This window comes from Microcaecilia unicolor, chromosome 4, assembly GCF_901765095.1.
Source record: "Microcaecilia unicolor chromosome 4, aMicUni1.1, whole genome shotgun sequence".
NCBI lineage: Eukaryota > Metazoa > Chordata > Amphibia > Gymnophiona > Siphonopidae > Microcaecilia > Microcaecilia unicolor.
In genome coordinates, this window is record NC_044034.1 from 19646317 (window position 1) to 19666110 (window position 19794).

The 19794-nt window shown below is 42.8% G+C and overlaps 1 protein-coding gene and 1 long non-coding RNA gene across 2 annotated transcripts in view; both read left to right on the forward strand.

Moving 5' to 3' along the window:
• LOC115468218 overlaps window positions 1-17542 on the forward strand; it is a 127251-nt gene extending 109709 nt beyond the window's left edge. The window contains 6 exon segments of the mRNA XM_030199752.1: window positions 1110-1270; window positions 4878-5004; window positions 6365-6478; window positions 14258-14325; window positions 14482-16902; window positions 16904-17542. Of these exon segments, the coding sequence (XP_030055612.1) occupies window positions 1110-1270; window positions 4878-5004; window positions 6365-6478; window positions 14258-14325; window positions 14482-16902; window positions 16904-17137 (3125 nt within the window). The 3' untranslated portion in view covers window positions 17138-17542.
• Window positions 6169-14261, forward strand: LOC115468360. The gene is made up of 3 exons (XR_003941855.1): window positions 6169-6210; window positions 6365-6478; window positions 14208-14261. It is a non-coding gene; the product is annotated as an uncharacterized LOC115468360 (long non-coding RNA).
• Window positions 17543-19794: the final 2252 nt, after the last annotated feature.

The following is a 19794-nucleotide window of genomic DNA, read 5'->3' on the forward strand; positions in this document are numbered from 1 at the left end:
GGGGAGGAGAGAGGAGAAATGCTGGACATGGTTGGAGGGGAGGGAAAAGGAGAGAGGAGAAGTGCTGCACATGGATGAAGAGCAGGGGGAGGAGAGAGGAGACATGCTGCACATGGAGGGGAGGGGGAGAGGAAAAATTCTGAACATGAATGGAGGGGAGGGAAGAGAGGAGAAAAGCTAGACATGGATGGAGAGTAGGAAAGAGAGATGCATGGGGAGGGGAGGGAAGAGAGGAGAATGTTGGACAGATGAGGGAAAGAGGAGAGAGGAGAAATGCTGGACAAGAATGGAGGGGAGAAATGCTACACATGGATGGGGGAGGGAGAGAGAGGAAGGAGATGCACATGGATGGAGGGGGAGAAGAGAGCAGAATGCTGGACCTGGTTGGAGGGGAAGGAAGAGGAGAGAAGAAAAATGCTGAACATGTATGGAGGGGAGGAAAGAGCAGAAATGATGGATGTGGATGGAGGGGTAGAAGAGAGGAAGGAGATGCATAGGGATAGAGAGGAAATAAAGGGAAGAAGGAAAAAAAACCTGGGGGCTAAAGACCTCTCCCGCTCTGTCTTATAGAATTTTAGGGTCCAATATTAAAAAGGGTTTATTAACTGGTAGGAGAGGGTCCTGCCCAGTTAAACACACTGAGCTGGTCATTCCCAGATATTCGGTGGCCCTTAACTGGATAGTATCGCTGAATATCCCCTTTGCTGTCCTGACTGCCTCAAGCTGAATATCTATCTCAAAATGATTTAGCAGTTTTCAAATTTTCAGTGTGCAGTAAAATTTGATTTATACAGAAACTAGGTGGAAAACTGTGTAAAAATAAAACCCCCAAACTCCTGATGACAGACATTTTCATTATATTTACGCAGTAGCAGTGTGTATAACAGAGCTGTTTGTAGCTGTTAAGAAAGGAGTTGCTCACCACAGTATGAAAATATCGGGGTATTTCTAGAATACATTTCTGATGATGATCAGCACAGCAGTACCCTTTTTTTTTTTTTTTTATGGTCCTGAATCAGTGGAGGTCCCTGTGAATAATTTTGGGCAATTACAAGACTCTGTGGTAACTTTTGTTTTAAGCATATTTTGCTGTCTTTTTCCTATAATAGGCTCCCACAATGTTAAGCCTGACATTTTAATCCAGTTTGAGCAAAAAGGATTCAGGACTGAGCCTCAGGGATCTGAGGACAGAGGAAATCTGACCACCACGGGCACATGTGAGGAACTGCCTGAAGCATGTGATGAAGCTACGATTAAAGCTAGTAATGAGGTGATAACAAACTTTTCCTATAAGAAAGATTCCCTCCTGTGGACCAGGGATAGTGAGAATGAGGTGTTATAATCACAGCCTCTGACTTCTAACTCTTGTCGTGTAGATAATGTGTTTGTTCTATTTTTCTTATTTTTACTTTTCTTCTTTCATTTGTGTACTCTTTTTTTTTTTTATTTCTTCTTTCTCTTATTCTCTCCCCATCCTTATCCCATGTCGCTCTCTCTTCCCTTTATCTTCTTTAGTATCTATTATTTTTTATTTTTGTTTTTTTTGTTACATTTGTACCCTGCACTTTCTCACTCATGGCAGGCTCAATGCGGCTTACATGGGGCAATGGAGGGTTAAGTGACTTGCCCAGAGTCACAAGGAGCTGCCTGTGCCTGAAGTGGGAATCGAACTCCTTTACCAAGTTTTATGATCTTCCCTTTGTCTCTCACTCTTTCTGACCTCTCTCTCTCTTTACAATCAGTTTCCTGCTGAATTTTTATTCTGTTTCACTCAATTTCCTCGTTAACATATAGCCCTACCACCCTCCAGTTTAATCCATGGTGATATAATTTGGACCCTGATTTCAGAGTGTTCCTTCCATTGGTTATCTTCCTTCCACAGATCAGAGGCCCTCTTTTTACCACTGCCCTCGCTGCTCCTCCCCCAAAAAATAATCCGGCCTGGAAATGGTGTGCCCGTCGATAGAGCCGGATTGTCGCGCGCCATTGCCCCAGTAGCCTTACCGCGGCATAGTAAAAGGGCCCCTAATTGTAATATACTCTAACTCTCCCTTATTTTTCAGGCTTCTAGGATTTGTATACAGACATTTCAAAGTGTGTTTTTTTTCTCTGTACTGTATTTACAGCTTGCTTAGTCGTTGACAGGGATAGTTAGCAGTCTTTACTCTCCATCTACTCACCCTTTGAAGGCATTTGAGCCCACCTCTTTAACATTGCTTTTGACTCGTAACCACTCGTCTCCACCTACCCTCCTCTCCTCCTTCCTTCCTGTACACATTAATTGATTTGCTTACTTTATTTTTTGTCTATTAGATTGTAAGCTCTTTGAGCAGGGACTGTCTTTCTTCTATGTTTGTGCAGCGCTGCCTACTTCTGCCTGTGTTGCAATTTCCCTATTGGGATGCCCTTACTTCCCTGTTCTGATAGTATCCTTTTAAAGATACCTAATCCCAGTCCATCTACTCCTGAGTGACTGTCAACAGTCCTAACTGTTTGAACGAGTCTGAAGTTAATTTGAAGCGCGCTGTTAGGTTGTTCAGTGCTAGTTGTTCAGTGCTAGTTGCAGTGCGTCCCACCTTTTTTGAGCATTATCATAATAAATAAGACTAGAAATACCTGAAACCAGGAAGTGACACCAAAAGACTCGCCGCTTAACACAAGAAGACTCTTGAGGTAGGCCATTGGGCTGAAACACGGGCAGTCTTGAGTCGCCGTCATTGTGTAATAAACTTTCAAGACTACATAGCATCGTTGGGGTTTTTTTTGAGTCACCTTCGCTATCTTCTGAGTGCCATTATCTCTGCGAGGTTTTTTGTTCTTTTGTATCTTTTCTTTTATCTTTTGGGTTCTGCACGTGGAACAAGGGAGTATTTCTGAGAATGTTGCTCTGGAGCTTCTGGATTTCAGCTTTCTATCTAAGAGCCTAACTTTGGCTTCCAGGACTTCCCTTCCACACTTTCCTATGTTTTTGGTACCCACAGGTATCAAGACAGCTGGCTCCTCCCCATCACTGTTTAAAATCCTATCTTGGTAATGTGTGAGATCTGCCTCCTTCACACCATCCTTACCCTTCCCTCTCTAGCAGAAGCTCCTGAAGACACATCCTCAGTGCGAGAGGATGATACTTCTTTGGAGGCTGGATTCTGGCTATTGAATTATTTCTGCCTCACCAAAGTGATGCTTTCCTTTTTTAGATGATCTCTCTACCAAGATAGTACAGAGGCTGCCAGACTAGAGATGGGACTTGTCTACTATGTCCGTGTTTGTTCTCCTCTGTATTCCTCTCTGTCTGCTTCAGTGCTTCCAATTCTGGTACTCTAGCCTCAGACTCATTCTTTGAGAACCAGGAGCTCTTTGCACTGGGTACACACATGTGATCTCTCATCAGCAGGGAGATAAGCATACATGGGTGCTATCCAGTCTTTTGAATTAAGTGCCACATCTTACTGCTAGATTGCTGTCTGCATCTCAATATTGGTGAATTGTTTAGTTATTCAAACTTGCTAAGAGAGTAAGGTTACTTAAAGTAATATAAAGGGCCTTAAGATTATTTGGTATATTTCACGCTTTTATTTTGCGCTTTTCTCAAAGAACTTCAAATTAATTGTTGTATAGGGTGAATGATTTGCCTATGAACATAGCCTGTGGTGACAAATCTCCCCCCCCCCCCCCTTTTCTGCCATCTCTGTCCTTCTTAAAGCATATGAATAGCTTGAATATCTTTGACAGGTTTCAACTAAACTGGTCAATGTTGAATATCAGCCAGTTAAGTCGAAACCAGCCAAAAATAAACTGGATATTCAATTCCACCACAGAGGTTTAGTATTGGCGGGGGGGGGGGGGGGGGAGGTCTCTTGGGGTTCTGTGTTTTCTGCTGTTATTATTTGACATCTATATGTCCTCTTTATGTGATCTTTTGTGGCAGAGTGCTGTTTGTCAGTTTTTACGCTGATGCTATATTATCGATTTGCACTTTTTTCTAAGTCTCTCGGTTCTCATCAGTCACAGATAGTGAGATTTCAGCACAGTGGGCTCAAGATGGCCCAACAATGAATATGGAAAAGACTGAGATGATGGTGGTACCTACTGATCAGCTCTGCTCTTCTCTGCATTATATATATATATATATATATATATATATATAGTAGATGACGGCAGAAAAAGACCTGCACGGTCCATCCAGTCTGCCCAACGAGATAAACTCACATGTGCTACTTTTTGTGTATACCTTACCTTGATTTGTACCGGTCCTTTTCAGGGCACAGACCGTGTAAGTCTGCCCAGCACTATCCCCACCTCCCAACCACCAGCCCCGCCTCCTACCACCGGTTCTGGCACAGACCGTATAAGTCTGCCCAGCACTATCCCCCGCCTCCCAACCACCAGTCCCGCCTCCCACCACCAGCTCTGGCACAGACCGTGTAAGTCTGCCCAGCACTATCCCCACCTCCCAACCACCAGCCCCTCCTCCCACCACCGGCTCTGGCACAGACCGTATAAGTCTGCCCAGCACCATCCCCACCTCCCAACCACCAGTCCCGCCTCCCACCACCGGCTCTGGCACAGACCGTATAAGTCTGCCCAGCACCATCCCCACCTCCCAACCACCAGTCCCGCCTCCCACCACCGGCTCTGGCACAGACCGTATAAGTCTGAGATGTCAGCACAGTGGGCTCAAAATGGCCCAACAATGAATATGGAAAAGACTGAGATGATGGTGGTACCTACTGATCAGCTCTGCTCTTCTCTTCATTTTTGTCTTTACCCTCCTTTCTCGAACCTTTTCCAATTCAGAATCAAATCTGTAATCTAGGATTAATTCATGACTCTGCTGACATTTCGTTCATAGGTTTTATTGTTTTTGTTTGCTGTTCTAGGCATTGGTCACTTTCAAGGATGTTGCTGCTTATTTCTTGGAAGTGGACTGGGACCTTCTAGGAGACTGGCAGAAGGAGCTGTACAAGAAGGTCATCAAGGAGATTCATGCCATCCTCCTCTCACGAGGTGAATATGTGTTTTCTGTCATCTACCACTCAAGCACATAAAAATCACAGGAACTAGATACCATGAGCACCTGAAATTTAAGATCCTGGCTTCTGATGCCATCCCATATGCAATAGGGGCCTGTGAAAGACACCACTGCTACAGGATCTGCAAAAGATGCTGTTCTTTTTTACATAAAACGTAGACCTTAACCCTTCAGTGTCCAGTGTTCCCGTAATAAGCCATATGGGAACAGATTGATGGGAACATTGGACACTAAAGGGTTAAACTAGAGGCTTCACACAACACCAGCTGGAATCTCTCTCCCATTCCTATTCAGAATATTTTGGCACCGAAGACCAGAGAGAGGATTTACTTCTCAGATTTCCTCTGAGACTTCTGCATAACGTCATGACATATCAGTTGCACACGAGTCAACTATACTGTACAACATATAACCTCCCCAAATGATAACCAGTAGATTGGCAGCTGGAATGCCTCCACCTAGGAGGGAAATGAAGAGAATTCTCTATACCAGAAAACCTCTATGATATAATAATCTCCCCTACGTTACTACCCGAAACCTCCGCTCACAGGACAAATCCCTCCTCTCAGCACCCTTCTCCTCCACTGCCAACTCCAGGCTCCGCCCTTTCTGCCTCGCCTCACCCTATGCTTGGAATAAACTCCCCGAGTCCATACGCCAAGCTCCCTCCCTGCCCATCTTCAAATCCTTGCTCAAAGCACACCTCTTCAATGTCGCATTCGGCACCTAACCATTATACCTCTATTCAGGAAATCTAGACTGCCCCAACTTGACATTTCGTCCTTTAGATTGTAAGCTCCTTTGAGCAGGGACTGTCCTTCTTTGTTAAACTGTACAGCGCTGCGTAACCCTAGTAGCGCTTTAGAAATGTTAAGTAGTAGTAAGTGTCGGACCACTGCTGTCTCTTCTCTCAAAGCTTTGTCAGACAAATACACATACCCCAAGATACCTATACACAGACGTCCATGCACAAATCACGCACTGCTCCATCAAAACATGAAGCAGAGGGAACCTTCCGAGGGATTCTAAAAATGCAATTTCAATGTAATTTTCCTACTTCTTATCAACAGGTTATTCAATTGTTAATCCTGATGCTCTATTCAAGATTAAAATGGAAGATGAGAAATATTTCACTCAACAATTTAAGTGGGAGGGAAAAGAAAATCCAAATGACTTTAACAGTAAGTAAATGTTTTGTATTTAATGGGCTTTGCATTTTTCGATCACAGGAGATGGGGTCAATAACATCAAACATTTGGACACTTAAAATCAGTTTCCTAATTTAGTATTATCAGATACTTGGTGAATCCTTGTAAATTTGTTTTCTCATCACAGACCTTCCAGTTGTAACATCTATGTTCTCACCGAGTATTAAACAAGAGGAAGATGTCCCCTTCATGAATAATCCTGAATCAGAGATGTCTGAACAGACTCATCCTTCTATAACAAGTAAGTATAAAATTCCTCCTGCACATCGTTACTGAAGTCAGCTGGGACCATTTAGGAATTCAACGCTGCTGGGATAAAAGGTTGTCGTCGCCTCTTCTCCTGCCTCTGTCTATTTCCCTACTTTGGACAGATTAAACTGTCTGTGGAGATGGAGGAGGCACTGATAGAGGTGAGTATCTCAGGGTTGGGATCAGATCTGCAAAACCCTTCACCCTAGAGTGTTTTGGGGTTGAGAAATCTGTACTGTTGAAAGGGCTGCTGGAGGTGGAGAGGCTTCTGCACTATGGATTGGCTCAAACCCTCGACGTCTCGTTGTCACACTGAACTCTCTCCTCAAAGTGCCTTCACCTCCAACCCCCTCTTCACTTTCTCCCCAGACTCTGGCTGAGTACTTTCATGATAAGGTTCACAAGATTAAACTTGAATTCTCAACCAGGTCACCTCCACCTCTCCTTCCCTTAGTCCATTCTCTCAACCCTCCAACCCCTGCCTCCTTTTCTTCCTTTACTGAAATCACTGAAGAGGAAACTACACATCTTATTTCCTCCTCGAAACTAACTACCTGTTCCTCTGATCCTATTCCCATCCATCTACTTAACACTATCTCTCCTACTGTCATCCCTTTTTATCTGTCATATCCTCAAGCTTTCACTGTCCACTGCGACTGTTCCCGATGCCTTCAAACATGCCGTAGTCACACCACTCCTTAAAAAAACCTTAATTGGACCCTACCTGTCCTTCCAACTATCGCCCCATCTCCCTCCTCCCTTTCCTATCCAAGATACTTGAACGTGCTGTTCACCGCCATTGCCTTGACTTTCTTTCATCTCAAGCTATTCTTGATCCACTTCAATCTGGCTTTCGCCCCCCTTCATTCAACTGAAACAGTGCTTGCTAAAGTCTCCAATGATCTGTTCCTGGCCAGATCCAAAGGTCTCTGTTCTGTCCTCATCCTTCTCGATCTATCTGCTGCTTTTGACACTGTTGATCACAGCCTACTCCTTGATACGCTGTCCTCACTTGGATTTCAGGGCTCTCTTCTTTCCTGGTTTTCTTCTTATCTCTCCCAGCTTACCTTTAGTGTATACTCTAGTGGATCCTCCTCTACTTCTATCCCACTGTCAGTTGGTGTACCTCAGGGATCTGTCCTGGGACCTCTTCTTTTCTCCATCTATACTTCTTCCCTTGGTACTCTGATCTCATCCCATGGTTTTCAGTATCATCTTTACGCTGATGACACCCAGATCTACCTCGCCACACCAGAAATCTCAGCCGAAATCCAGGCCAAAGTATCAGCCTGCCTGTCTGACATGGCTGCCTGGATGTCTCAGCGCCATCTGAAACTAAACATGACCAAGACTGAGCTTCTTATCTTTCCCCTTAAACCAACTTATCCTCTTCCCCCATTCTCTAATTCTGTGGATAACACTCTCATCCTTCCTGTCTCATCAGCTCGTAACCTTGGGGTCATCTTCAACTCCTCCCTCTCCTTCTCTGCACATATTCAGCAGACTGCTAAAACCTGTTGTTTCTTTCTCTATAATATCACCAAAATTCACCCTTTCCTTTCTGAGCACACTACCAGAACCCTCATCCACACTCATATCACCTCTCGCTTAGACTAATGCTACTTGCTTCTCACAGGTCTCCCACTTAGCCATCTCTCTCCTCTTCAATCTGTTCAAAATTCTGCTGCACAACTAATATTCCGCCAGTGTCGTTATGCTCATATTAGCCCTCTCCTCAAGTCACTTCACTGGCTTCCTATCCATTTCCGCATACAGTTCAAACTCCTCTTATTGACCTATAAGTGCATTCACTCTGCAGCTCCTCAGTACCTCTCCACTCTCATCTCTCCCTACATTCCTCCCTGGGAACTCCGTTCACTGGGTAAATCTCTCTTATCTGCACCCTTCTCCTCCACTGCTAACTCCAGACTCCGTTCCTTTATCTTGCTGCACCATATGCCTGGAATAGACTTCCTGAGCCGGTACGTCAAGCTCCATCTCTGGCCGTCTTCAAATCTAAGCTAAAAGCCCACCTTTTTGATGCTGCTTTTAACTCCTAACCCTTATTCACTTGTTCAGAACCCTTATTTTATCATCCTCACTTTAATATTCCCTTATGTCTTGTTTGTCCTGTTTGTCTGTCCTAATTAGATTGTAAGCTCTATCGAGGAGGGACTGTCTCTTCATGTTCAAGTGTACAGCGCTGCGTACGTCTAATAGCGCTATAGAAATGATAAGTAGTAGTAGATTGACATGGTTCAGTTTGACATTTTGTATTGCTGATAGATTAATGCAAATCACAGTACATAATGCAGCATATCGCGGGAGGTGGTGGAGATGAAAACAGTAACGGAATTCAAACATGCGTGCGATATACATAAAGGAATCCTGTGCAGAAGGAATGGATCCTCAGGAGCTTAGCCGAAATTCGGTTTCGGACCCGGTGGGGGGAAGAGGGGTTGGTGGTTGGGAGGCGAGGATAGTGGTGGGCAGACTTATACGGTCTGTGCCCTGAAAATGACAGGTACAAATCAAGGTAAGGTATACACCTATGGGTTTGTCTTGTTGGGCAGACTGGATGGACCGTGCAGGTCTTTTTCTGCCGTCATCTACTATGTTACTATGATACCATTCCAGTTCGAAAATGGCACAGCAGTCTCACAAGGCTGCCACAGGAATTCACAACCTCCATTTTCTTTTTTTTTTTTGTAACTTTATATGAATTTTCAATCAAAATAACTGACAGCATCTCTTAACAGAAAAAATTAAGAATGTGTGTCCATTTTATATATAACGAACAGCCACCTCCAATAATGAAAAACTAAAAATAGACCCTCCCCATCCCTTCTCTTCTCCCATTGCGCTCCCTAAATTCAGAGAATGTCCTTCCAAGTGGAGAAATCTTCCCCACATTTCTTGATAATATTTCCATTTATTAGATTTTAAGGTAGTCAATCTATATCGTTTGCATATAATATACAGCCTGTTTTGGCATGTCCCGTGTATGCCATTGTGAGGCAATCAGCCGTCGAGCTGTTGTAAAAACCAATAGCATTAATTTATCCATAGCTCCTGTTATCCCTTCCACTCTCCCACTTAGTAGGGCATTTTCCATAGTACACGGTATATAACTGTTGCCCATATGCAGATACCTCCTTCAATAATTTTTGGACCCTAGGACATTCCCACCAAATGTGAGTATATGTTCCCCTCCGGTTACACCCTCTTCAACATAAACCATCCCCTTTCCTCATAATGGCTTGCAGTCTAGATGGAGAGTAATGCCATCTCACCAGTACCTTAAGACCATTCTGTTTTGCCTTGGTATTGCAGCCTGCTCACCTAATTACCACAGACTGCTCAAAGAATGAAATAATGCGACTGGATGGACCGTGCAGGTCTTTTTCTGCCGTCATCTGCTATGTTACTATGTCAATGCAGATTCTTTTGGATTCGTATTGGGTAAATGAAACTCTTTATTCAAATGGAGAGTGTATAAATAATTATTGCTTCAGTCTATACAATAATTAAGAAACATACAAGCTGATTGAGTCAAATTAGGAGCTATACACACTAATTAAACCATCTAACTAAAAGAAAGCTATAAAACAAGTGTGTATATATATATATATATATATATATATATATATATATATATATAATGGTTAGCACTACTACTTATCATTTTTATAGCGCTACTCGATGTACGCAGCGCTGTACACTTGAACATGAAGAGACAGTCCCTGCTCAACAGAGCTTACAATCTAATTAGGACAAACAGGACAAATAAGGGATAAGGACAAAGAGTAGCAAGATTCTGTGTGGAATCCCAAAGAGTAGCAAGATTCCAGAATCCCAAAGAGTAGTAAGATTCCATGCAGAATCCCAAAGAGTAGCAAGATTCCGGAATCCCAAAGACTACTACTACTAATCATTTCTATAGTGCTACTAGACGTACGCAGCGCTGTACACTTGACACATACAAGATTAGCTGTATAAACAATTATTGCATCACTGGTCTCTACTTAGACCAGGAAAAGAAGCAAACACAATGATTACCTGTGTAAACAATCGTTACATCACTGGTCTCTACATCTAAGCCAATGCAAAGAGTTCTTTAGACCAGGAAAGGAACAAACACGATGATCATAAACAATCATTACATCACTGGTCTTTGCATCTATTAGAACATGAAAAGAACCAATACATTATATACATACAATCATCACTGGTCAGGAATTTCAGGCTCTTATCATCAGCTGGGGAAGCCAGGTCCAGCGAGAGCTTGAAGTCTGAACACAGGAACGGATCTATTGATCTCTACTTCTGCACAGCACGTCTGCTTGCAGATAACCTCAAAGCTCTCACCGCAGCATGACCTCCTTTATAGAGAATTCAGAGCAGAGGAAAATTACCAGAATGAACACATGCAGTCACATGCTCTGGGTTTCAGACAACAAGAAACACTGGCCAGGTGGTTTTCCTCCTGAACCTCAAGCACATCCTGCATCCCCCCTGCACAAGCTGGCTTCAAGAACATTCCAGCCTGTTGTTTTTGTATTTACAAGAAAAGTTACTTTTAGTCCTTTAAGACGACACTTAAACAATGAATGAAACAGAATTACTTCTAATCAACAATACAGACCCCCAAGTGCACTGCTCGTTCAAGACAGGGCTGAAAAACAGCCTTTAAAATTCTGTTCCATTACACATTCTCAATAATCTGAGGTGCATTTTACAATTTATGAGATCACATTGAGACAGTTTCCCTTTCCTCGTCAGAAAACTCTCTAGATTTATTTCTTTATTTATTGCATTTGTATCCCACATTTTCCCACCTCTTTGCAGGCTCAACGTGGCTTACAATACATCCCTCTCCCATGCCCCCCTGTAGGTAGCCTTCCATTTATCTAAGGTGCTGAGGAGCCCATAAACAAAAGATATATAACCCCTACCAACTTGTCCACCCACTAAAGTTTCAAAAGCTGACATAAGGTCTCCGCCCCCTGCTATTAGTTGTTCTACCTGAATGAAATGTTTATCGAAGGTAAGGGAATAACATCTCTAGCTACCCAGTTGATAATGAACTTGTAACGTTCCAAAATGTAGCATTTGGTCATCTCCTATAAATTGACCAAAATAGAGAAGACCATAAGGGGCATAATCGAACAGAAACGTCTATCTCCATGGGCGTTTATCTCCGAGAACGGGTCCGTGAAGGGGCGGACCGGAACCGTATTTTTGAAAAACATGGACGTTTATCTTTTTTTGAGCTGGGCGTTTTTGTTTTTCAGCGATAATGGAAAACCGAAAGCGCCCAGCTCAAAAATGAATAACTCCAAGACATTTATTCGTGGGAGGGGCCAGGATTCGTAGTGCACTGGTCCCCCTCACATGCCAGGACCACCAACTGGGCACCCTAGGGGGGCACTTTTACAAAAAAAAAAAGGTAAAACAGCTCCCAGGGTGCATAGCACCCTTCCCTTGGGTGTTGAGCCCCCCAAATCCCCCTCAAAACCCACTCCCCACAAGTCTACACCATTACTATAGCCCTAAGGGGTGAAGGGGGGCACCTACATGTGGGTACAGTGGGTTTGGGGGGCGGTTTGGAGGACTCCCGTTTACCAGCACAAGTGTAACAGGTGGGGGGGGATGGGCCTGGGGCCACATGCCTGAAGTCCACTGCACCCTCTAATAACTGCTCCAGTGACCTGCATACTGCTGCCAGGGAGGTGGGTTATGACATTTGAGGGTGAAAATAAAAAGTTGTGAAACGGCATATTTTTGTGGTGGGAGGGGGTTTGTGACCACTGAGGGAGTCAGGGGAGGTCATCCCCGATTCCCTCCAGTGGTCATCTGGTCATTTAGGGCACTTTTTGGGGCCTTATTCGTGGAAAAACTGGGTCCAGGAAAAGTGCCCTAAATTCTCGCTAAAAACGCATATATTTTTTCCATTATTGGCGAAAGGCGCCCATCTCTGATCGCCCGATAACACGCCCCAGTTCCGCCTTCACCACGCCTTGACACGCCCCCATCAACTTTGTCCGCATCCGCGACGGAGTGCAGTTGAAAACGTCCAAATTCGGCTTTCGATTATACCGCTTTATTCGTTTTTGTGAGATAAACGTCTATCTCCCGATTTGGTCACATATAGGCGTTTTTCTATTTCGATTATAAGCAGGCATGTCTTTCCCATCTTGAAACAAGCTATTTGCCGCGCTTAGGTACAGACCTATCCGTGTGTCCCAGAGGTTGAAAATAAGCCTTTCGGGAGATGGTGCTAGTCTGCCAAGGCTGAGGCTGATACAGTTCAGCCACCTTGCAGCAGGTGGCGCTAGTCTGGAGAGAATGAGCCTGTCAGAGGGGCAGGAGGCTGAACAGGTTCCAGGAGGGCGCTCCAGTAGCGAAGAGAGCTGCATCTTAAGGTGAGTACACAGTACCTGAGCCAAGGACCAGGGAAATGGTGTGTCTCCAGCCAGTGGCGTCGTGAGGGCAGCTGACACCCAGGACGGGTCGCTGCTGCGCACCCTCCCCCCCCAGAGCGCAACCCCCCCCCCCCCCCCGAGAACATACCTGGAAGGCAGTGAGGGGTGGGCGAGAGAGCCAATCCGCTGAGTGCACGCCGCTGGGGGTGTCGGCGCCTCGCTGGTTCCCTGCTCTCTCTGTCCCGGAACAGGAAGTAACCTGTTCCGGGGCAGAGAGAGCAAGGAACCAGCGAGGCGCCGACACCCCCCAGCGGCGTGCACCCGGGGCGGACCGCCCAACCGCCCTCCCCCTCCCTACGCCACTGTCTCAAGCTTCAGAGCTGGTGTGGGAATTTATAATCAGGAAGTACTTGGTAGGGTTCTTCAGCTTGGAGAAAAGACGGCTGAGGGGAGATACGATAGAGGTCTATAAAATAATGAGTGGAACAGATAGACGTGAATCGCTTGTCTACTCTTTCCAAAAATACTAGGAGTAGGGGGCACGCATGAAGCTAGAAAGTAAGTAAACTTAAACAAATGGAGAAAATATTTCTTCACTCAAAGTGTAATTAAACTCTGGAATTTGTTGTCAGAGAATGTAGTACAAGCGGTTAGCGAGGTTTAAAAAAGGTTTGGATGGCTTCCCAAAGGAAAAGTCCATAGACCATTATTAAAATGGACTTAGGGAAAACCCACTGCTTATTTCGAGAATAAGCAGCATAAAATGTATTGTACTGATTTGGGATCTTGCCAGGTACTTGTGACCTGGATTGGCCACTGTTGGAAACAGGATGCTGGGCTTGATAGACCTTCGGTCTGTCCCAGTATGGCAATACTTATGTAGATCTGTACACTCTCAGCATTGGGCTTTCATATTTACTAGGCTATATTCTCAACAATCCCCTGGGGCTCCCTAACCCCCAATGTTCAGTAGCATTAAAGCAGGTAGTACCCTGAATATTGCCTTGGGGAGGTTACAAGCGGAGCCAAGGGTTATGCAGGTGCCAGCTGGCTCACATGGGACATGAGCTACTGAATATCGGGCTGGCACCATCATTGTTTTTTAAATTTGACCCCCCCCCCCCCCGAACCCCTTCCCACTCTCCTGACTAAGCTCCACCCGGTTCTACCTGTAGCCCAGGTACTCCAGGGATTTTCTGGGTTAGTAGCACATTCTCCTCGCTCCTGCCCGCCTTAAATATGTCATTTTCCATAGCTGTAAAATTAAGGCTCATATTCTTATTTTTTATCCAACAGATGATGAATTTAGGAATGATAGTGAAAGAATGAGAATGTGTGATGAGCAGCAAAAGAGGAATGGAACGTAAAGACTCCTCCAGAGACAGCACAGATCCTTCAGCAGATTGTGAAGGAGGTATGGGTAGCATAATACCCAACGGTGAGAAAGTAGCATCCCAGACAGGAGAAAGATTAGAGAGACAAAAGAGAACTGCAGCTGTTGCCCAAACCTTGTACAACCTGGAAGTGCTGATATTTGGGAAACTTTTACTACTAACTCAATGTTATTGAGCACCACATAAGTGGGTTTAGGACTGAAGTTCATGACTGTCAAGGTATGCACAATACTAACCCATCTGGATACTCTGAAAACTGTGAAAAAACATGTAAAGGATCTGAATGTGATAAATGTTCCAATGAGAGAAGGAACCTACAACTGCATAAAATAGGTCACATGGAACATAAACCATTTAAATGTTCAGAATGTGACAAATGTTTCATAAGGAAGGCTGGACTGGAACAGCATGAAAGGATACACACGGGTGAAAAGCCATTTAAATGTTCAGAATGTGATAAATATTTCAAATTCAAAGGACACCGGAATAGTCACAAAAGGACGCACACAGGAGAGAAACCATTTAAATGTTCAGAATGTGATAAATGGTTCGGAACCAAGGCAGAGGTGAAACGGCATGAAAGGACACACACGGGAGAAAAACCATTTAAATGTTCAGAATGTGATAAATGCTTCAGTCATAAAGAACACCTGATACGGCATGAAAGAATACATACAGGAGAGAAACCATTTAAGTCTTCAGAGTGTGATAAATGCTTCAGTTGTAAAGAACACCTGCAACGGCATGAAAAGATACATATAGGAGAGAAACCATTTAAATGTTTAGAATGTGGGAAATGTTTCATAGACAGATTTCAGTTGAAAAATCATGGAAGGGTGCATAGAGGAGAAAAACCATTTAAATGCTCTGAATGCGATAAATGTTTCAAAAGCAAGGACAGCTTGGAACGACACAAAAAGACTCATACAGGAGAGAAACCATTTAAGTGTTTAGAATGTTTTAAATGTTTTCGAAGCAAGAGTGATGTGAAACGTCACAAAAAGACTCATACAGGAGACAAACCATTTAAATGTTTACAATGTTTTAAATGTTTCAAAAGCAAGAGCGAGGTGAAACTTCATGAAAAGACTCATACGGAACAGAGACCATTTAAATGTACAGAATGTGATAAATGTTTCAAAAGCAAGCGTGAGGTGAAATTTCATGAAAAGACTCATACGGGAGAGAAACCATTTAAATGCTCAGAGTGTGATAAATGGTTTAGAAGGCAGGCCGAGGTGAAAGTTCACCAAAGGACTCATACTGGAGAAACCCCATTTAAATGTTCGGACTGTGATAAATGGTTCCCATACAAAACCTCCCTGAACCGACATGAAATGATTCATACAGGAGAGAAACCATTTAAATGTTCAGAATGTAATAAATGTTTCAGAACAAAGGTTGAAGTGGAAGACCACATAAGAAGTCACACGGGAGAGAAACCATTTAATTGTTCAGAATGTATTAAATGTTACAGAAACAAGAACAGCCTGGAACATCACAAAAGGACTCATACAGGAGAGAAGCCATTTAAATGTTTAGAATGTTTTAAATGTTTTCGAAGCAAGAGTGATGTGAAACGTCACAAAAAGACTCATACAGGAGACAAACCATTTAAATGTTTACAATGTTTTAAATGTTTCAAAAGCAAGAGCGAGGTGAAACTTCATGAAAAGACTCATACGGAACAGAGACCATTTAAATGTACAGAATGTGATAAATGTTTCAAAAGCAAGCGTGAGGTGAAATTTCATGAAAAGACTCATACGGGAGAGAAACCATTTAAATGCTCAGAGTGTGATAAATGGTTTAGAAGTCAGGCCGAGGTGAAAGTTCACCAAAGGACTCATACTGGAGAAAACCCATTTAAATGTTCGGAATGTGATAAATGGTTCCGATATAAAACCTCCCTGAAGCGACATGAAATGATTCATACAGGAGAGAAACCATTTAAATGTTCAGAATGTAATAAATGTTTCAAAACCAAAGTTGAAGTGGAAGAACATATAAAAAGTCACACGGGAGAGAAACCATTTAGATGTTCAGAATGTATTAAATGTTTCAGAAGTAAAAGTAGCCTAGAACGTCACAAAAAGACTCATACAGGAGAGAAGCCATTTAAATGTTCAGAATGTGATAAATGTTTCACAACCAAGGCACAGCTGAAACCTCATAAATGGACTCATACAGGAGAGAAACCATTTAAATGTTCAGAGTGTGATAAGTGTTTCAGTCGCAAGACCCACCTGAAAGAACACAAAATGACTCATATGGGAGAGGATGGGGTGAAAGTTCACGAAAAACTTCATACAAAAGAAAAGCCATTTAAATGTTCAGAGTGTGATAAATGTTTTAGAAGGCAGTCCATGTTGAAAGTTCACCAAAGGACTCATACTGGAGAAACCCCATTTAAATGTTCGGACTGTGATAAATGGTTCCCATACAAAACCTCCCTGAACCGACATGAAATGATTCATACAGGAGAGAAACCATTTAAATGTTCAGAATGTAATAAATGTTTCAGAACAAAGGTTGAAGTGGAAGACCACATAAGAAGTCACACGGGAGAGAAACCATTTAATTGTTCAGAATGTATTAAAATGTTACAGAAACAAGAACAGCCTGGAACATCACAAAAGGACTCATACAGGAGAGAAGCCATTTAAATGTTCAGAATGTGATAAATGTTTCACAACCAAGGCACAGCTGAAACCTCATGAAAGGACTCATACAGGAGAGAAACCATTTAAATGTTCAGAGTGTGATAAACGTTTCAGATGCAAGGCCCACCTGAAACAACACAAAATGACTCATATGGGAGAGAAACCATAAATGTTCCAAATGTGATACATTTTTCAGAAGGAAGGCCAAGGTGAAAGTTCATTCAGAAGAAAAACATGCAAATATTCAGATTGTGAAAAATGTTTCAATAAGAAGACCCAACTGAAATAGCATGAAAGGATTCATACAGGAGAGAAACCATTTAAATGTTTAGAATGTCATAAATGTTTTAGAGGGAAGGGCAATCTGACTGGACCTGCAAAAAATCATACAGTAAGCAAACTATATTAATATTCAGGATGTTATAAATGTTTCAAAAGCAAGGTTTTATTGTCAGAGAGAGGAAGAACTGAACAGAGGGATTTTGCAGGCCTGTCACATTGTAACAAGAATTAATTTATCTTGGGGGAAAGAGCTCTAGAGCACTCACTAATGTTTATAATTTTATATATATATATATATATATATATATTTTTTTTTTTATTTATTTATTTATTTTTATTATTTATTTATTTATTTCAAATTCTCCACCACTTACCCACAAGGCAAGAAATGATTTACAGTTGCAAGAACACAAAGGAATTAAATGCTATATTTCTGTAATTTCACTAGCATGTACTGCAAGATTTAAAAGTATGTGCTCAGAGCATGGCACTAAGTTTTAAAAGTGACCATGTGCTATCAGTATAACTTTAAAAGATACCATATACTCAGAACACAAAGAGACTATATTTTAGCTTCAAAAGTTTTATTATGTTACAATATGATTAATACAATCATATATATAAGGTTACAAGCGAGAGATAGTTCTTTTAAGAGATCTTTACAGATAACCTGTGCTTAAGTAAGGTAAATATGAATTATTAGTTACTTACAAGTCCTTATTACAAAGCTGAGCACATGGCACATGGTTACAGGAGAGAAGGGTAGAGCTGTAGGTCCCCAGCGCAGCAGATCCCAAGAAGAAGCAGGTCCCAAGAGAGAGAGCTGGGCTGTTTCCAGGCTTTTTATAGTTTTCCCTGAGTCCTGGATATTGTAGTTTGCAGGGGATCTTGGGTATTGTAGTTTGCAGGGAAGCATGGTCACATGTTTCCTGGATATCTGCTGGCGAATGGCTTTTCTATAGCTTGAGGGCTTTTGCACAGGACAGGTTTCAGTCTGCTGTGATAGGTGGAGTTTCTTTTGTCATATAGATGGGCTTTTTCATTTTGAGTCATAGGAGTCTCTCTGTCTGCTTCAGTTTTTTGTTCTCTAGAGATGTCTTGGTGACCCAGCCAGCTTTTGTCTCTGTTAAGTGTTTGTAATTGACTAGCCCTGCTATCAGAAGTTCCCAGGAAAAAGGGGGAAGAGGGACTTGAACTGAAAGCCAGTTTCTGCTGCAGTTTCAATAAGTCTTTTAAAACTGTATTTTTGTATTGCTATCTGATTCAGCACAATTCTACATATTTCAATAATTCTGCTGCATATTTAATTCTGACAATTGAACTGACATCATGTTACAACATAGTTTAAAGCAGACATGCTTAAAAACAAGGATCGTGGACCAGTATGTGTGAACTGTGTGGCAGTGCAGGAGAGGGTGTGCAGGAGTTCAGTTCACTTTAAGCATTGTAAAAATGGTAACATTATAAGCTCTTCTGCAATGTTAGGAATTTAGAGAAAATACTGTAGCTGCACATGACACAGAAACAAGTTAGAAGATAGGTAAGATGGTTATGGAATATGGGAAGGATAGAAACTAAGTGAGAGAGGATAGGTGGAAAAGACAGATAAGCAAATGAGAAGGAGAGGACAGATAGACCTATAAAAGGGGATCCACCCATAGCTCGAGGGGAGTCTCATCTTCCCTAGCTGATCTTTCTCTTTTATGTTTCATAGCTGCTTGCACTCTGCCCTTGCTTATGATTTTTGTCTGCTGATTGAAGTACGAAAAATAAAGAGAATCTTGCTGAATTTGACAGCTGGTTGTGTGAGAATATTTTGGGTAAGACTTCCCCATCACGGATGTGGTGTGAAGAGGTAAAACCTCACGGTGAGTTTACGATGGGTTAGTCCCTGCTGGTTACAAAGGCCGAGATGCAAATGGTATATAATGAGTCATACAAGAGAGAACCATTTAAATGTTCTAATTGTTTTAGAAGTGAAGCCCAGCTGCAATGGCCTATAGAGTCTCACCGGAGAGAAAAATGGTTTAAATTAGTCTAAATACCCATTTGTAAATGTATAAAGAGACCAGTTTACAGAAGTGCAGAAAGCCTATTGCAGGCTTGCTGCTTGGCAATTCAGAAGTACCGCTGGTCTGTAAGGTGTGTTAAGCCACTGATCTTCAGAGCTTCTACTGAGATCTTTTTGCTCCATTACCATAGATAAAGTGTGTTGATTTGGGTGCATATGTATATTGATTTGTAATGTTCAAAGTAGGGTAATAATTAAGGTTCTCGGGCTTTCAAGGCAGAACTGGATTTGTGAGCCCTTGGACCTCTGCCAAGGAGCGGCAGTGGCAGGCAAAACCACCTCCAAACCAGAAACAAGGCAGAACAGGACTGGAACCCCGGACTGGAGTTGCAGCCAAGGCAAACAAGCAGGCACAGGCAGAGCAGGAACAGCTAGACTTCACCTGCACTTGACCACCATTCCCCAGGGGTTGAGCCCCTGGGTGCAGGCGGCCGGCAGGACTTACTGGACAGGGCAGGAACTGGATGCCAACA